This window comes from Carassius auratus, chromosome 2 (assembly GCF_003368295.1).
Source record: "Carassius auratus strain Wakin chromosome 2, ASM336829v1, whole genome shotgun sequence".
In the NCBI taxonomy this organism is placed as follows: Eukaryota; Metazoa; Chordata; class Actinopteri; order Cypriniformes; family Cyprinidae; genus Carassius; species Carassius auratus.
In genome coordinates, this window is record NC_039244.1 from 6506933 (window position 1) to 6522429 (window position 15497).

The window sequence follows — 15497 nt, forward strand, 5'->3', positions numbered from 1 at the left end:
GCCTTGCCTAAGATAATGTCAAGTCCAGCTGTGACTGTATCAGATCTATGAATACTTTGCATAATGTTGACTGATTACATTAAACACTTATTTGGTTAAATAAGGTTTAGACCATGTCACACAAAAATAATGAAAAAATATATATATATCGGTAACGTTACCCGGACTCTTACCAAGTCAATGTCTTTTTCAGTTTTATCGTGAAACATGTACGTCTAAAACACCGAATAAAAGAACAAAATGAACTACTAGTGTGTATTTTAAAACAGATCTCGCGTTGTCCTGACAAGACAGCCCCATGTGTGTATTTATTTGTTTTTTATGGACGTGGTAATCATGACCATATACATATTGTATTTCTACTGTCTACAGGCTATGATAATGACAGCACAAGTGGTAATTTAATGATGTGATGTCAAAATAAAAGTTTATTACAACGCAAGAGGTTGACGTTGGGAAATTAACCGCACTGGCATAAATCTGGAATACACTATATAGTTTAAATAATTATGAAAAAGTGGACACTTGTCATGATCAATGTTATTTGCATTTTGCCCAGGTCAACGGATTCAAAGGTTGATTCGTTGCAGGTTGGCTTCCAATCGCTGTATTAATCGAATCTACGTCATAATTTAGTTTCCTGTCTATAAAGACTACAATCGGCATGTTTTTTTGTTGTTGTTTTTTGTTTGTTCTTTGTTTCTGGTTTGGTATGTCTGTATAAATATTTGTTTGTATATTGACGGTTTTACACGTTTGTACCCAATGTTACCTTCAATAAAAAAAGATTTTAAAGCTTCACGAACACTTCCTTCTTTGCTGAATAATTCATCTGCACCATTCGCAACTTGTAACTGTTTAATTTCACTCCATTGTTATCCTAATGTTGCAACGATAGTCTTGTAAACTCGTGAAAACTTGGCTAAACGTTGATACAACGAAACTATTTTAAAATGTCTGGGCAACAAAAAATAAAGTAAGTGTTTAATTGAGTAAAATAGTAAAATAAAATAAAACAATCAAAATAACTCATATGACACTTAAATTATACATTAAACAAAGCTATGTTATGGACTAAACAGCACTCCATAAAAATAAAATATGAGAGAAGTGAGATGATTAGGGCGGAAAATGGGAATTTCTGTACTTTTTAATAATACAAAATAATAATAATAATTTTGCTGTAAAGGTATATGTTATATCGCCTTTAAATTGTCAGTAAATTCTATTCTATACTTATAAATATTTATGGATCCAACCACCAGCGTTCTGTACTGATCAATTGGGCGTGGCGTTCGCGAGAGGGCGGAGCCATGGCGTACTTCCTTTGGCGCGCGCTGTGTGAAAGTTAAAGCTGCGACTCAAATCGTTCAGTCAGTCCAGTCTGTTTTATGTGGTTTAGTTTAGGTTAGGATTTGTGAGGAAAAATATTTTTTCGTACGGTGAGTGTTAGAATGTGTTGTTTTATTTATTTCAACTTTAAGAAGTGTGTAGTTTAGAATAAATTTAGATATGTCTGTTTGTACTGTGGTTAGCAAGCTAGCTTGTCCCGTCAAACAGAACATGCGTGTTTTGTTTAAGTCTAATGTAAACATAAATACTTGTTTCTATATTTCTTGGTTATGTTAGCCAAGATGATGCATTTAAGTGTTAGACCGTACCTTTATAGGGCAGACATTCTGGGCTTGTTGTAACTTAGCCGTGTGTATTCTCTTGCTGATCAGCATGTTTGTATACTGGTTGTTGTTTAGGCGTGCAGAGATGTCTTGGGATTTTATTGTACCGGTTTTTTTTCGACCATTTCCTGAAGTCTGGTGCTGTTAACCAGTATGTGGTTCCGGATGTGCTGTCTGTCTACTAAACAAGGTTAAACTATATTTCCCACAATGTATCACAGTGCTCTATTTTCAGTGGCCAGAGGCCTGTCTGTTTCTCTGTCGACCCTGCTCCTGTCAGGCTTCTTATCAGCCGCGGACCGCAAACAGCAGCTCAGTGATGTGAAGATGAAAGTTTTCTTTGCAAACTCACAGAAACCATTGAGAGTGACTCATACAAGGAAACTATCGTCATGGCACCCAGCAAGGTACTGCTGAATGTTATTCAACTTTTATTATTCATGGATTGTTTACACCAGTGGTTCTCAATTCCAGTCCTCACGACCCCCACTCTGCACATTTTTCTATGTATCTCTTATCATTTCAGACATTTGTTCTATTTGACTGTAAGTGCCCTGCAAATTGGACTGCACAGGATATTCTGCCCTGATTCCAGTTTGAAGGGAGCATATAGGTTCCATTCAGATTGCCAGGACTGGAATTGAGAATCACTGGTTTATACTGTATGCCCTGTGATGAGAACAAGGCAAATACGAGCTGATTGGCTGGGATCTTGTGTTCTCTTGCTCTCTGACTGGTGGGTAATCTTGGTAGAGCAGTGGAGATTGGCTGTGCTGCTGTAAGGGCCCACCCATATTGATGTTAGCTGTCAAGCATAATACAATTCTCCTTTAGAAATGGACATTTGTGGATGATTTGGCAGCTTACAGTGTGTGTGTGTTTGAGTATGTCCCGATAGTGTGTGTGTGTGTAAATGTGTCAGTCAGCAAAGAGTCACAAATCTCCTAATGGGCCCACCAGCTGTGAATGCTTTCTTTGGTAATCTGAGGGCAACATCTACTGTTTCTAAGCTTTTAGTGTATACACTTTTGTTTATACCATATTAAACATCTCTTTGTTTTTGTCTCATGGTCAGAAAAAAGCCTGCAATAGGACGCTGAACAAGAGAAAGTTCTTCAGTGTTTGACTCAACTGCTGCAGCTGGACACTCGCACAATGTGGAGTCTGTCTCTAGTGGAAGAGGAGTTTGTCAGGTAAAAGCCTGTATTTCCTCTTAAAATGTCAACCCTTTCTCTGTTTAATCTTTTTAGCTCTGTATGTCTTAATATATCATTTTGATTGTGTCAGTCTCTACTTGACTTATGTTTTGTCTTTTTTTTTTATTTTTTTTTTATGTAGCTGTTTGACATGCTGTTGCTAAAACTCCTGGAAAACCCCACCATACGCCACGTGAAGAGCGAGTCCACCAGAGATGCCATCATTCATGTACTAGGAATCACGGTGAAGAAATACAATCACATGTTGGGTAGGGGTATATACTGAACAAAATTATAAATGCAACACTGTTTTTTTTCCTCATTTTTCATGAGCTGAACTCCGAGATCTAAGACTCGCCAAGGCCTATTTCTCTTAAATATTAGTTACAAATCTGTCTAAATCTGTGTTAGTGAGCACTTCTCCTTTGCCTAGATAGTCCATCCACCTCACAAGTGTGCCATATCAAGATGCTGATTAGACAGCATTATAATTGCACAGGTGTGCCTTAGGCGGGCCATAATAAAAGGCCAAATGTGCAGTTTTATCACACAGCACAATGCCACAGATGTAGCAAGTTTTGAGGGAGCGTGCAATTGGCATGCTGACTGCAGGAATGTCCACCAGAGCTCTGCCCTACAAAGGCAAAAGACCTTAATAATATCTGATTTATCTGTGGTAGTAAATAAAAATGTATAACTTTGTCTATATTAATGAATGGGCATTTGCAGTGTAGCAGCACTCATAAAATATTATTTGATTTTAGGTGTATAATTAAAAGTTTAAGGTTGTTATTATATCTTTTGGCTTGTATCTGTCAAATCCAAAGAAATCTATTTTTCCATGTATTTACCACTATATATTCACTTGACATTTTTGAGGTTGTGTTTCCAGCAAAGTAACTATGTTGGTTTTAATGTAACATCTTATTACAATAAAATAAAATTTTTATTATACTGCTCACCTGAGATAATTTTCATCCAAATCAAAACTCCATGTGTGTGTTCCAGAGAGATTGGTCAGAAGTCAAGTGAGGAACTAGCCAGAGAAGGTTCAGGTGTGAAGCTTTTTGTCTGAACCTAGTACTCTGGAATCCGAAACCATGATCCCAAACATCAGTGTTCTCCTTACACACCTGGATGGAGAGGTACAGTCACATGTTGTCTTTCATCACTTCTTTCATTGGATGCTTGCCCAGTGATGAGACCAAGGCGAATATGAGCCCATTGAATTGGAGTCTGAACTCTCCTGCTTTCCTGTTGGTTGGTAATCTTGGCTGGGCAGTGAAAATTTGCTGTCTTGCTGTAAGGGCCTGCCTACATTCAATAAGCCCCTTCCTCTGAGTTTTCTATCCTTTAAAGAAATGGGGATGAAAAAGGGTGGGGCTTACAGTGTGTGTGTGTGTGTGTGTGTGTGTGTGTGCCCATGTGTACGGTCACAGGTTGAATCTCAGTTCTCTGCAGTAATTCTTTGGGCATTGAGCACTCTCTTTGGTAATCTGAGGGCAATCATTTACAATTAAGCTGTGAGTTTCAGAGCTTAAATCTTCTGTGTGTGTGTGCTCTGTTAACATGCTGTTTGTGTTTTGACAGAGTCCGAGTCTGCAGGTGGCTGTGTGTGAGGGTTTTGTCTGGTGATGAGCTGGATGATTCTGCTCATGCAAGCCGAGATTGTTTCCTGGAAATGCTGCAGGAGCACATCCATGATGCCCACTCACATGTCCGAGCACATGTGCTTCAGGTCTAGAATGATTCTTTTGAACTGATTTAATGTCATAGCATGAAACATTTTGCCCAATGATGACACCAAGGCGAATGTGAGCTCATTGGGTAAGAGTCTGAGCTCTTCTGTGCTCCTATTGGCTGGTAATCTTGGCTGGGCAGGGGAGATTTGCTGCTTTGCAGTAAGGGCCCGCCTACATAAAGCAAGTTCTTCCTATCAAGCTCTTCCTCAGAGAAATGCAGGAGAGATTTGGGAAGGATGATCATAATGTGTGTGTGTGTGTGTGGACACAGGTTGAAGCTCAGTTCTCTATAATGTCCAATGAGCTATGAGCTAGTTCTTTTTTGTAATCTGAGGGCATTCTTTTCTTTATCATGTTAAGGCATGGTGTGCATTATTTAGATCTGTAACTTCATATCGTGTGTCTGTGTTTAGTACTGAGAAGGAGGTGGTTCTCCGTAATTTGGACATGCTATGGGAGAGAAGGTTGCAGAATATTATTTGCTGGCTCAAGACACATTTATCACCATCGCTAACATAACAGACCATGTGAGGGTATGTATTTACACTTTATGTATATACTAATTCTACAGCTGTCTGTCCCTAGCCATCGCTGATGGTATGTTCTTTAAGCTCTTTTTGCCATTTACACATCTCTTACTAGCTTTGTCTTTGGTAATTGATCACAAGTTTTGGTTGGTTTCTAATAAATGCTGTACCAAAAACTTTCCCCCAACACATCCTCTTTTTTTTTAATGTAAATGCAAAGTAGCCGCATGTGTCCATTTAAAGGGGACATCAGATGCTAAATTTACTTTTACCTGGTGTTTGCATATAAATGTCTTAGCAGTGTATGGACATAACCACATTACAATGATTTTAAAAAAAGAAAAAATTCATTCAACTCCCAAGATGAGATGACCTAAATATAACACTCAATTTAATTTTTTTTTCTCAGGATAACGCAATTTACAACCTGCTGCCAGACATCATCAGCTGATTATCTGATCCTGAATGTGGAATGAAGGAGGGGGACTTCAACACCATTATGAAGTGAGATATGATTTATGCTGCTATTGCAGTTTAACTTTTTCTGCATGACAAACCATAAATCACTTCTATTTAACTTTCTCTTTTAGATAACTCCTCTCCTACATCACTAAAGAGAGACCGAGAGTTTAGTGGAGAAGCTCTGCCAATGATTCAGAACCGCAAAGTGGGTATCAGACACACAACATGCTATTTGCTTTATTTTAACCTACAGTCTCCCAATGGAAACCGTGTTCTAAAAACACCTTTCCCGTTCATCACCAAATCAGAAAAGTTTTACCTGGTTTTAGAAGATTTTTTCCATTATTTTGCCTACTTCAAACATGAAAGGTAACTTGGGCTAATGTAGTTACCCAAAATCTAATTTAATAGTTTTCATGGTGCACAGGAAAACATTGCTAGAACAACATTTGTGAGATTGGACTCCTTTATGATAGATGATCGGTATGAAGGACCAGGGGCCTGTACCATGAAGCTAGATTAGATGGCTAGCCAGCTATGTTTCAGCTTAGTTTCAGCCAACCCTGGGTTTTAGGTACTATGAAAGTAGCTTGGCTTTAATCGGTGTTAGCTGCCATGGTATCTCACGCTGGATTCAAGAACTCAAACTGAAGGTGAACCAATCAGATGTGAGAGAAGTGACACATGTCAAACACAAAGTCACTCCAGTTTATCTGGCTCCAAATTAAAGGTCACTTATGCTTAAAAAGAAAGAAGTCTGGCTTTTATGATAATAACAGAGTCATTTTATGATTTATATAATTATTGTGATTCATATCATTTATCTCTTACAAGCAATTTTAGTTATTATAGACCGTACAAGCAATTACAGTTATTATAAATTATTTTAAATATTAATGTATACAGATCATGTAATATAAATAAGCTGTAGTATCAAAAGATACTGAACTATTTTAAAAATTACAAATCTGAACTTACATGTTCAAGTCTTTATCACTATATATTTTCAAATGTATAAACTAAGTTAACAAGTTCCACTTGTGACTACACTGATGAAGCAAGATCATTTATTTTATTAGTCCTCCTTCATTTTTCATATGACATTTAAATTTGTCATTCTTCAATCTCTTAACCTTTAGCAAAACCTTTAACCTTTAGTTTTGAATCTCGCTGGGTCTCTTGCGAGAAGTAAATCAAACTTGCTTTGTAATGCAAGGCTCGTGATTGGCTGTTCGTCAGTGATGTCACACATTCATGTGCACGTGCTCCACAAACTCACGATCAAAGCCCGAATTGACAAAGAAAGTTGATGAACAGCATTATGGTACCAACAAAGTCAGATTGGAGAGGTTTGGTTTTGTCAACTCGAAACTAATCCTGTAACTCTGAATTTGTTTAGCTACCATCATGGTAGAGGCCCCTGGTCTCTCTCTTATGTGATCTTGTCCTGTTTCCTGTTTGCAGGACTTTTATTAATGAATCTCATTGTATATTCACACAATTCATAATGCATTCATCTCTATATCCTTCAGGGCGTGACAAACCGAACTTAGATGACATTGACCTCATAACCCCAAGGAAATCTTGCTCTCATCCCAAACCTGCCATCGCCTTCACCAGTGATGAGGAAGAGGGTCAGTCACTTTAACATGACTATCATTTTAGTCATTTATGTTAAGTTAAAAGTGCAGTAAAACACTTATGCTCATTTAACATGCTTTATTTTAATTCTTTTTCAGATGCTGTCATGGCTGAGAGTGAGATGCCCAAAGTGACAACACCCATCGCTCGCATGTGACACGCATTTTTTTAAATACCTCTATGTAATTTGGTTTTAGACCGATGAGGTCTGTGACTGTAACTTTTAATTGTTTAATGTTTTAGTTGCCATCAAATATGCTATATCGGTGTCTGTAGGTTTTTATTAAACTTTTTCCATGGAGCTGAATTGTGTTTTTGGGCAGCTTTTATTGCAGCCCAAGATTGTTGCAACGAAAAGGGAAAAAAACGATGATTAAAGGGCCTGAGTCTAAAAATGAGATGCTGATCCGTGTGAAAGTTTCATTTGTGTCGCTGCCTAATGTAGGGTAAGAGAAACTACCTCAGTTGCTTTAGTTTACAATGTCTAGGCCACATTTAAAACCTTGCAATGAATATGTGCTTTGCAAAGACTCTGTCCGAAAATCTCCCAGAAGCATGAACTGCATGAGTGAGGCTGGTGGCTGCAAATGTGCAGCTTTTAGCATCTGCAACTTCTGTGATTATGAGAGCAGACGGGTTTACAACATACCAGTTCCTCAACAGTTTAATTTCACCAAAGATGTGTTTGATTTACTTTAAACTGGATAACACACATTGTACATTAACACTGAATAAACGTCTAAAAAAAAAGGTTAAAACTTTGACTGGATAATACTGCTGGGGAAACAGCACTCTGGACCAACCTAAAGTTGAAGTGTGTAATTTTTTTTAATAGTTTAAAAAAAGTTCTCAAACAGATATGCAGTCTGTTATTTTCATGTAATGGCTGATAACCGAATGATGGCAGATATTTACCCTTCATACTATTTTATCTAAATAAATGAAAAATAAAACATGTTTTGAATGCTGCAAATAAACTGAATTTGATATTAAATGACTAGAATGTTGACCTGGACCTGAATGCTGTAGTGATCACAGCAGAATCAGACTGATTCATCTGCTCCAGGTCTCGTCCTCATCTTTGTCTGTGGTTTTTGACAGGTTTAAGTTGAACACTCTTGTGTGCAGGAGAGCCATTAACCCACAGGTGATGTGGAAATGGAAAGAAAACGGTTTGTGGGAAAATCAGGCGAAGTCAAGCTAAAACTGGAAAACTGAAACATTCCATCTCTTTATATGCAACGTTTCCACATGTCTTCCCGCTATGTTATGCATAATACAGAAGACTGATAAATGGATCTAAAGACCTGTAATGCTTCAGCTGGCCTGAAGGTGGAGGCATTTCGTGACAATCAATTTGCAGAACTCATTTCCAGTTACATGCAATATATATTTTAGTAAGTTTAAATGATTATGAGTAACTCAAAATGTATAAGCCTTGCAGTTCAAATGTTTTTTTCTTCTTTTATTTGTAAATTGTAGAATCATTTATTAATAATATTATAAGGATTTATATCATTAGAAGCCTCTTGTTTTGAGTCAAATTGAAGCATTTTTTGAGTGACATTTTGTTAAAGATAACTTTTCTCTTCCAAACACAGGGTGATCCTTTTTTTTCCACAAGAGCATAATGCCATGTGACTGATGGCAGACAAAAATCTGATCTATGCTGAATGATGAGAGGATTGTGCGTTTATAAAGATTTCTGGATTTGTGGAAATTTTACTCAGGAATGCTGGGACTTTTCAGGTGATAAATCTGTTAGTAAATTAGTTTTATCCCTAATAGGGAAAAACAGCATAACTTCAGCAAACAGGCCTGTAGCTTTTCAGAAATAATGCTAATAATGATGCAACTATTTTTGAAAAATGAAAGCATATATTTTTCAAACTGCAAATTGTTTTAACCAAGCTGTAAATTCCCCCACACTGATTATTCTAGGACAATAAAGGGAGAAATGTAGTGGTCCAGCACACTCACTGACTGCAGTAATGAGACAGGTGCTGCTTAATTGACCTGTTAATGGGGCTTATGCTTATCAGATGGAAAATAAAGCCACAGACTTTATAACTGAAATATCAAGCAAAAATATACCAGAGCTCAACATATTCAGCTGCCTTGTGGTATGTCGTTAAATCAGACTTTAGATGTTTGTTATGACAACCTGAAAACAACAGCTTGTTTGTGAATGCAGAGCGAAAGCAATTCGTTAGTTTTGGTTTGGCGCAATTGATTAGAATGGTTTAAATGGCAAACTAAAAAAACCTGTGAGCCGCTTACCTGTCCTGACAAAAAAGTACTATGGATGGTACTAGAGTATAGAGTATGAGTATAGAGTATGGTACTAGTATATCACAGTACCATAGTACTGTGATATACTGTGAGTTCCAAGTCTGTGACTACTATGGAAATAAATACCATAAAGAACACGATATATATGAGAACATACATTTTTATTAATACAGTACACTGTGCACTGTTTTTAAAACTTGAATGCCATTGGTTGTAAAATTTCTACAAATAAAAACTTAAAAAAAAAATTACAATTTTTTTTTAGGTTTTTAAAACCGGTAACTGTTTAAATCATATCAACACATGGTGATGTGATGTGACAATTTTTTAAATTCATACATGCTCCTTATAGCCTCTAAATTGATTATGTTTGAAATAGTTTTAGATGTAGTACAAAGTCTCCCAGTGAATATGTCAAATACGTCAAGTATTTCAAGTTGACTACAAGTTTGCATGGTTCTTCAGAAAATACCTTATTGCATAGTCAAAAAGTGTAGTACCTTGGTGCTTTAGTTAGACAGCATCTGAGTCAGCTGTAAGCGCCTATGATGCCTAGAAATGCTGTCTAGGTAGGAAGTGCACTTGGTTTTGATTAAAAGAGGATTTTTAGGGCGTTAGTAAGTTGAGCTCTGTCGGGGAAACAGCCGTGAGGTGGACACTGTTAACCGACTCGGATGTTTATGGATTATTATTATTTCTGCATTAAAATTCGAATCACGTGAGATGAATGTGCAATGACAGTGTCCCGACACCGAGCCGTCTCGCGCAGTTCTAGAGGAACGGACACGCGCTCACATTCTTTCATGTAATCGAGCACTTCATCGCGTTTTTACAGTGTTTCCTTTCTTTTTGTTTTTGGTTTATTTTATAGGAATGGCTTGGCCGTGCATCAGCAGAGTCTGCTGCTTGGCTCGGTTCTGGAACCAGTTCGATAAATCAGATTTGTCGGTTCCGCTAACGATTCAGAACTACTCTGACATCGGGGAGCAGGAGGTGCGATCCGTCACCAAACTCGTTTCCACGGAACAGGCGCCGGGCGTCAACTTCGTGACGCCGGACCATGCAGCTGGAGTCCGGCGGCCGCAACGAGGACGGACGGAACCGAGTTATAAACCCCGCGAGGACTACCATCCCCCGGGTGTGCCCTTCCAGAGCGTCACCCAGTACAAACAGGATTACAAACCATGGCCCATCCCGAAGAAGGATAACTTTCCCTGGATCAATAACGGAGGGAAAGGCGGCACTTTAACGGATAGCCCGGTGAACGGTTACTCTAACAGCACGAGTCAGCAGCGGGCGGACAGACTGGAGCGCAGCGGCAAGCAGAGAGGGGCAGATCAGCTCAGCTCACACAGGTACAGATGCTCTTCATGCGGGGCTTTCTCTCATGGGAGCTGTTCTTCAGCACCTCTCTTCCACTGCAACACTCACACACTTGTCAACAGTTCATCATCATCATGAGTTAAATAAGGTTATGGGATTTACATTTACATTTAAATTTAAGCAAATTTAGTTAGTAAAACACACACACACACACACACACACACACACACACACACATATATATATATATATATATATATATATATATCAGTAATACCATATGGGTGAATTTCCTTATATTTTATTTTAGCAAAGTAAAACATTACAAAAGACAAACATTCTAGACTATATTATATTACTACTACAACTACTACTACAACTTCTAATAACAATTGATGATTTCTATTAAATATTTGTAATCTATATATTATTTCATTATTTTATTTCATTTTAGCCTGTTTAGTAAGTAAAAACATATTACAAAGAAAAATACCATAATAATAATTCTATATGAATAAATCTCAAATCTTTGTAATCTATATATTTTTATTTTATTCTGAAGTGAGTAAAAACATTGCAAAGACAAAACAAACGTGTATTATTAATATTATTATTATTTAATATATTTTTGTATTTTTTTCGGCCCATTTAGTACGTAAAAACACTAAAATTATGAAAAAAATCATAAATATAATATGTCCTTATTGCTTATACATTTTTAATTATCAAATAGACTACTACACTAACATAAAAACATGTAATAATAATATCACTTATTACTGGTATGTATCTAATATATATATATATATATATATATATATATATATATATATATATATACATATATATTATACAGAAATAATGTACATTACAAAGCATAAAGTCATGGTGCAATGGAAAAATAATTAATATTGTGTATGACTCCCATGAGCTTGGAGGACTGCATCCATACGTCTCCGCAATTACTTAAATTACTTAAAATAAATTCATCTGGAATGGCAAAGAAGCATTCTTGCAGGACTCCCAGAGTTCATCAAGATACTTTGGTTTCATCTTCAATGCCTCCTCCTTCATCTTACCCCAGACATGTTCAATAATGTTCATGTCTAGTGACTGGGCTGGCCAACCCTGGAGCACCTTGACCTTCTTTGCTTTCAGGAACTTTGATGTGGAGGCTGAAGTATGAGAAGGAGCTGAAGAATTTGCCCTCTCTTGTGGTTTGGAATGTAATGGGCAGCAAGAATGTCTTGATACCTCAGGCTGTTGATGTTGCCATCCACTCTGCAGATATCTTGCATGCCCCCATACTCAATGTAACCCCAAACCAAAATGTTTCCTACACGGAACGGACTGTTTTCTGTGTGAATCTTGGGTCCATGCGGATTCCCATAGGTCTTCTGCAGTATTTGCTATGATTGGGATGCAGTTCAATAGATGATTCATCAGAATAATCAACCTTCTGCCACTTTTCCACAGTCCATCCTTCCTGCAAGCTGTGCGCCTTGGTAAATGCAACACAATTTTTAAGTTGTCTTCTGTTTAATGCTGGTTTCTGAGCACTAATTCGGCCATTGAGACCACTGCGTGAGAGAATTCAACAAACTGTTCTTGTAGTTACAGGGGTTTCTGGTGACCAGTTCTAATGTAGCTCTGCTGCAGTTGAAAAAGGGCTGGCCCTGGACTGTCGAACCAGCAAACGGTCCTCTCGAACAGTTGTCTTACAGGGTCTGCCTGACCTGGGTCTGTCATAAACTTCACCAGTTTCTTCAAATGTTTTTCTTATCCTCTCCACTTGACGTTTAGATACATTAAAGATGTCTGCCACCTCAGCAGGAGACTTGGTCTTCAGGCTCTTGATGATCAGCATTTTGGTCTGTTGTTGAAACTTTGGCATGTTGTCAGAGGTCAGGATGCATTTCAGATGGAGGTTGGGTGTGCTGGGGTTCTTCTACACCCCTGGGAATGTGTTAATTACAGTATTTGTCACAGGTGACACTCTAATCTGTGATTGGTTGAATCCTTTAAAGATGTGACAAGACTTTTGTCTAAGCAAAGTCTGACCATTCTGTACTAATTAAATAAAAATAATAAAGGCATGATAAGATTTTATTTTGGTAAAATAAGCATAATCTAGAGGCCTTTGCCTCTAAACTAGAGCCTAAATCAGTGTTTTTTATGTCTGAAATAACATATGCTCACTGTAGTCTCCACAAATGTATTGTTGTCCTTCTTTGATGCTAGTTTACTTTAGTGCTGTAACTGGACTGGTGTGGTGGTTGCAACAGTTGTGTATTGCAGTGATTTTCAGACAGTGTGGTTACTGGTCACTGTCATGCATATTTCATCCGACAGTTCATGAAAGAGCGGAATTAATCTCAAACTACTACATAAACAGTTATCTGAGGGAAACGGAATGAATTGATAACAGGCAGCCTTCTGTGTTCATCAGGCTTTGGTTAAAGGATCTGATCTGTGAACGTATGAAACCTGCAGCTCCTCAGAATTCTAACTCTGTTTTTCCCTGTCTTATTAATTTGATCTCTTTCTGGAGTCAGGAAGGAGTACCAGCCATGGTCTGGAGCTCGGCCGTCAAAGGCTGCCCATAAACGGCCCACCTTCCTGGGTACAGGTGCTGACCAGCCCCCGCCGGAGACCAGCTACCAGGCCGCATTCAGCCCAGACTCGCACAGACACACAGACGCCAGCGTACCGGAGACCAGCACACACGCACAGACAGAGAAAGCACACACACACAGGACAGAGATCAGCATGAAACCAGAGGTGAGTGAGAGGATAGATCAGAAGAGATGTGGAGAGAAGAGAGAGATCAAATCCGACAGCGAGCTGATGTGACAGAATGATCAACAAAGAGTCAAATTTCAGACCATGCTCAGCAGAACGAGAATGAACTGGAGACTTTCATATTATCAGCAGGAGATCACTGTGTAAAATCTTAACTTTTATTTTTACCCCCACCCCATGAATTATTCATGTTTGAGCTGTAAAGTTGACAAAATAAACCTTTTTAAGTGGGTTTACCTTTTGAGCTAGATTAACTTTTTGGTCATATTTAACCCAGAATATGTTAGCAGAAATATTGATTTGCATAACCTTTTAGGTTAATCTGTGAAATCAAGCATAAAACGCAGTTTAATCACAATGGTTATTTAACACTGATCCCTGTCTGGGACAAATGCGAGTTTCAGGTCTGGTTAAACTTGTGCTCTCTGTATCGACCAGTGCTGATTCATTGAGGTTATGTAATCAGTGACCCTGCTCCTGTGCCCCATTACATCAGTCTAGTCTGTGCCCGTCCTCTCAATAATAATCAAAACTAACTGTGAAACTGGTGCTGAATCTTTTGCCCGTCAGTCAGTGAAGTATGCACTAATTGGGTTTCATTTAGTCCTAATTACTCTCTTGGTAACCCATGCATGCTATCAAACCTCATGCTTGACCAGTGAGGAGAGAAACAGAGAGCTGAAAAACACAATGCCAGTAGTCTAAGTCTGAGAAATTTGTGCTTCTGGTGTCAGGCTTAAATGCCTCTGTTATTGAGTTGTTACTTTTCTTTTCATAACCTTTGCGCTGATGCTCTTGTGAAGTTGTCAGAGAGATCCACTAGTCTGATGTTTTTGATGATGACTGAACAAGTCTGAAATTCCTCTATGACAAAGATACCAAAACCAGGGACCGCGGGACAACCATCGATCTTATTATTATTATTATTATTTATTAATTAATTTGTTTTTGAATTGAAAAATCCCTTGATATTCTTATTTTTATAATTTGTTTTATAATAATAATAATAAAAAAAATATGTATATATAATATTATACTAACATACTATAACTTTTTATTATTATTATTACTTTGCTGATGAACTGAAGAGTAGTTGGATCAGTGTTAGATAAAACAATCCCAAATGTTCCAGGAACAGGATTGAGAAGCAGTTACAGAGATCAAACCTGCACAGTTTCGCAGTGAATAAATCCCAGGGTTTCATAAGTTATAATGTAATCTTAAATGACAGTTAAATATCTTATGTAAGCTTTCAAGTTGCTACCCAGACAGTTTCCCATACATCAGCGCTCTGTCCCTGATGATGGTCACTCAGCAGTTTATGACATGCAACAGACAGAGGATGAATCAGGCCATGTCCAGATTGGAATATTCCTGTACTGTAAAATATTCCATACAATATATAAGTTTAATAATAAAAAATATATACAGTATTGTTCAAAATAATAGCAGTACAATGTGACTAACCAGAATAATCAAGGTTTTTCGTATATTTTTTTATTGCTACGTGGCAAACAAGTTACCAGTAGGTTCAGTAGATTCTCAGAAAACAAATGAGACCCAGCATTCATGATATGCACGCTCTTAAGGCTGTGCAATTGGGCAATTAGTTGAATTAGTTGAAAGGGGTGTGTTCAAAAAAATAGCAGTGTGGCATTCAATCACTGAGGTCATCAATTTTGTGAAGAAACAGGTGTGAATCAGGTGGCCCCTATTTAAGGATGAAGCCAACACTTGTTGAACATGCATTTGAAAGCTGAGGAAAATGGGTCGTTCAAGACATTGTTCAGAAGAACAGCGTACTTTGATTCAAAAGTTGATTAGAGAGGGGAAAAC

General features: G+C 37.8%; 1 protein-coding gene, 1 long non-coding RNA gene, 1 other non-coding gene and 2 pseudogenes across 7 annotated transcripts; all 5 read left to right on the forward strand.

Annotated features, from left to right (window-relative positions):
• The first annotated feature begins 1315 nt into the window (after window positions 1–1315).
• Window positions 1316–8074, forward strand: LOC113114270 (uncharacterized). 5 transcript variants are annotated; one of them, XR_003293698.1, is made up of 11 exons: window positions 1316–1442; window positions 1912–2083; window positions 2759–2869; window positions 3015–3116; window positions 3881–4017; window positions 4463–4610; window positions 5028–5147; window positions 5551–5645; window positions 5732–5808; window positions 7136–7237; window positions 7343–8072. It is a non-coding gene; the product is annotated as an uncharacterized LOC113114270 (long non-coding RNA). The 5 variants fall into 5 exon arrangements; XR_003293694.1 differs by having other exon boundaries at window positions 3015–3141; window positions 7343–8071; XR_003293699.1 differs by having other exon boundaries at window positions 1333–1442; window positions 1898–2083; window positions 3015–3141; window positions 7343–8073.
• LOC113041324 (uncharacterized) lies at window positions 2343–2668 on the forward strand (annotated as a pseudogene).
• Window positions 4063–4377, forward strand: LOC113041312 (uncharacterized; annotated as a pseudogene).
• Window positions 4662–4952, forward strand: LOC113041318 (small nucleolar RNA U85). Its single transcript, XR_003275379.1, has one exon. It is a non-coding gene; the product is annotated as a small nucleolar RNA U85 (small nucleolar RNA).
• A 1996-nt stretch (window positions 8075–10070) lies between the features above and the next one.
• LOC113110574 (microtubule-associated protein 6 homolog) lies at window positions 10071–13860 on the forward strand. The gene is made up of 2 exons (XM_026274704.1): window positions 10071–10891; window positions 13415–13860. Exons 1-2 carry the CDS (start codon window positions 10410–10412, stop codon window positions 13710–13712), a joined length of 780 nt encoding a protein of 259 aa, XP_026130489.1. The 5' UTR covers window positions 10071–10409; the 3' UTR covers window positions 13713–13860.
• Window positions 13861–15497: the final 1637 nt, after the last annotated feature.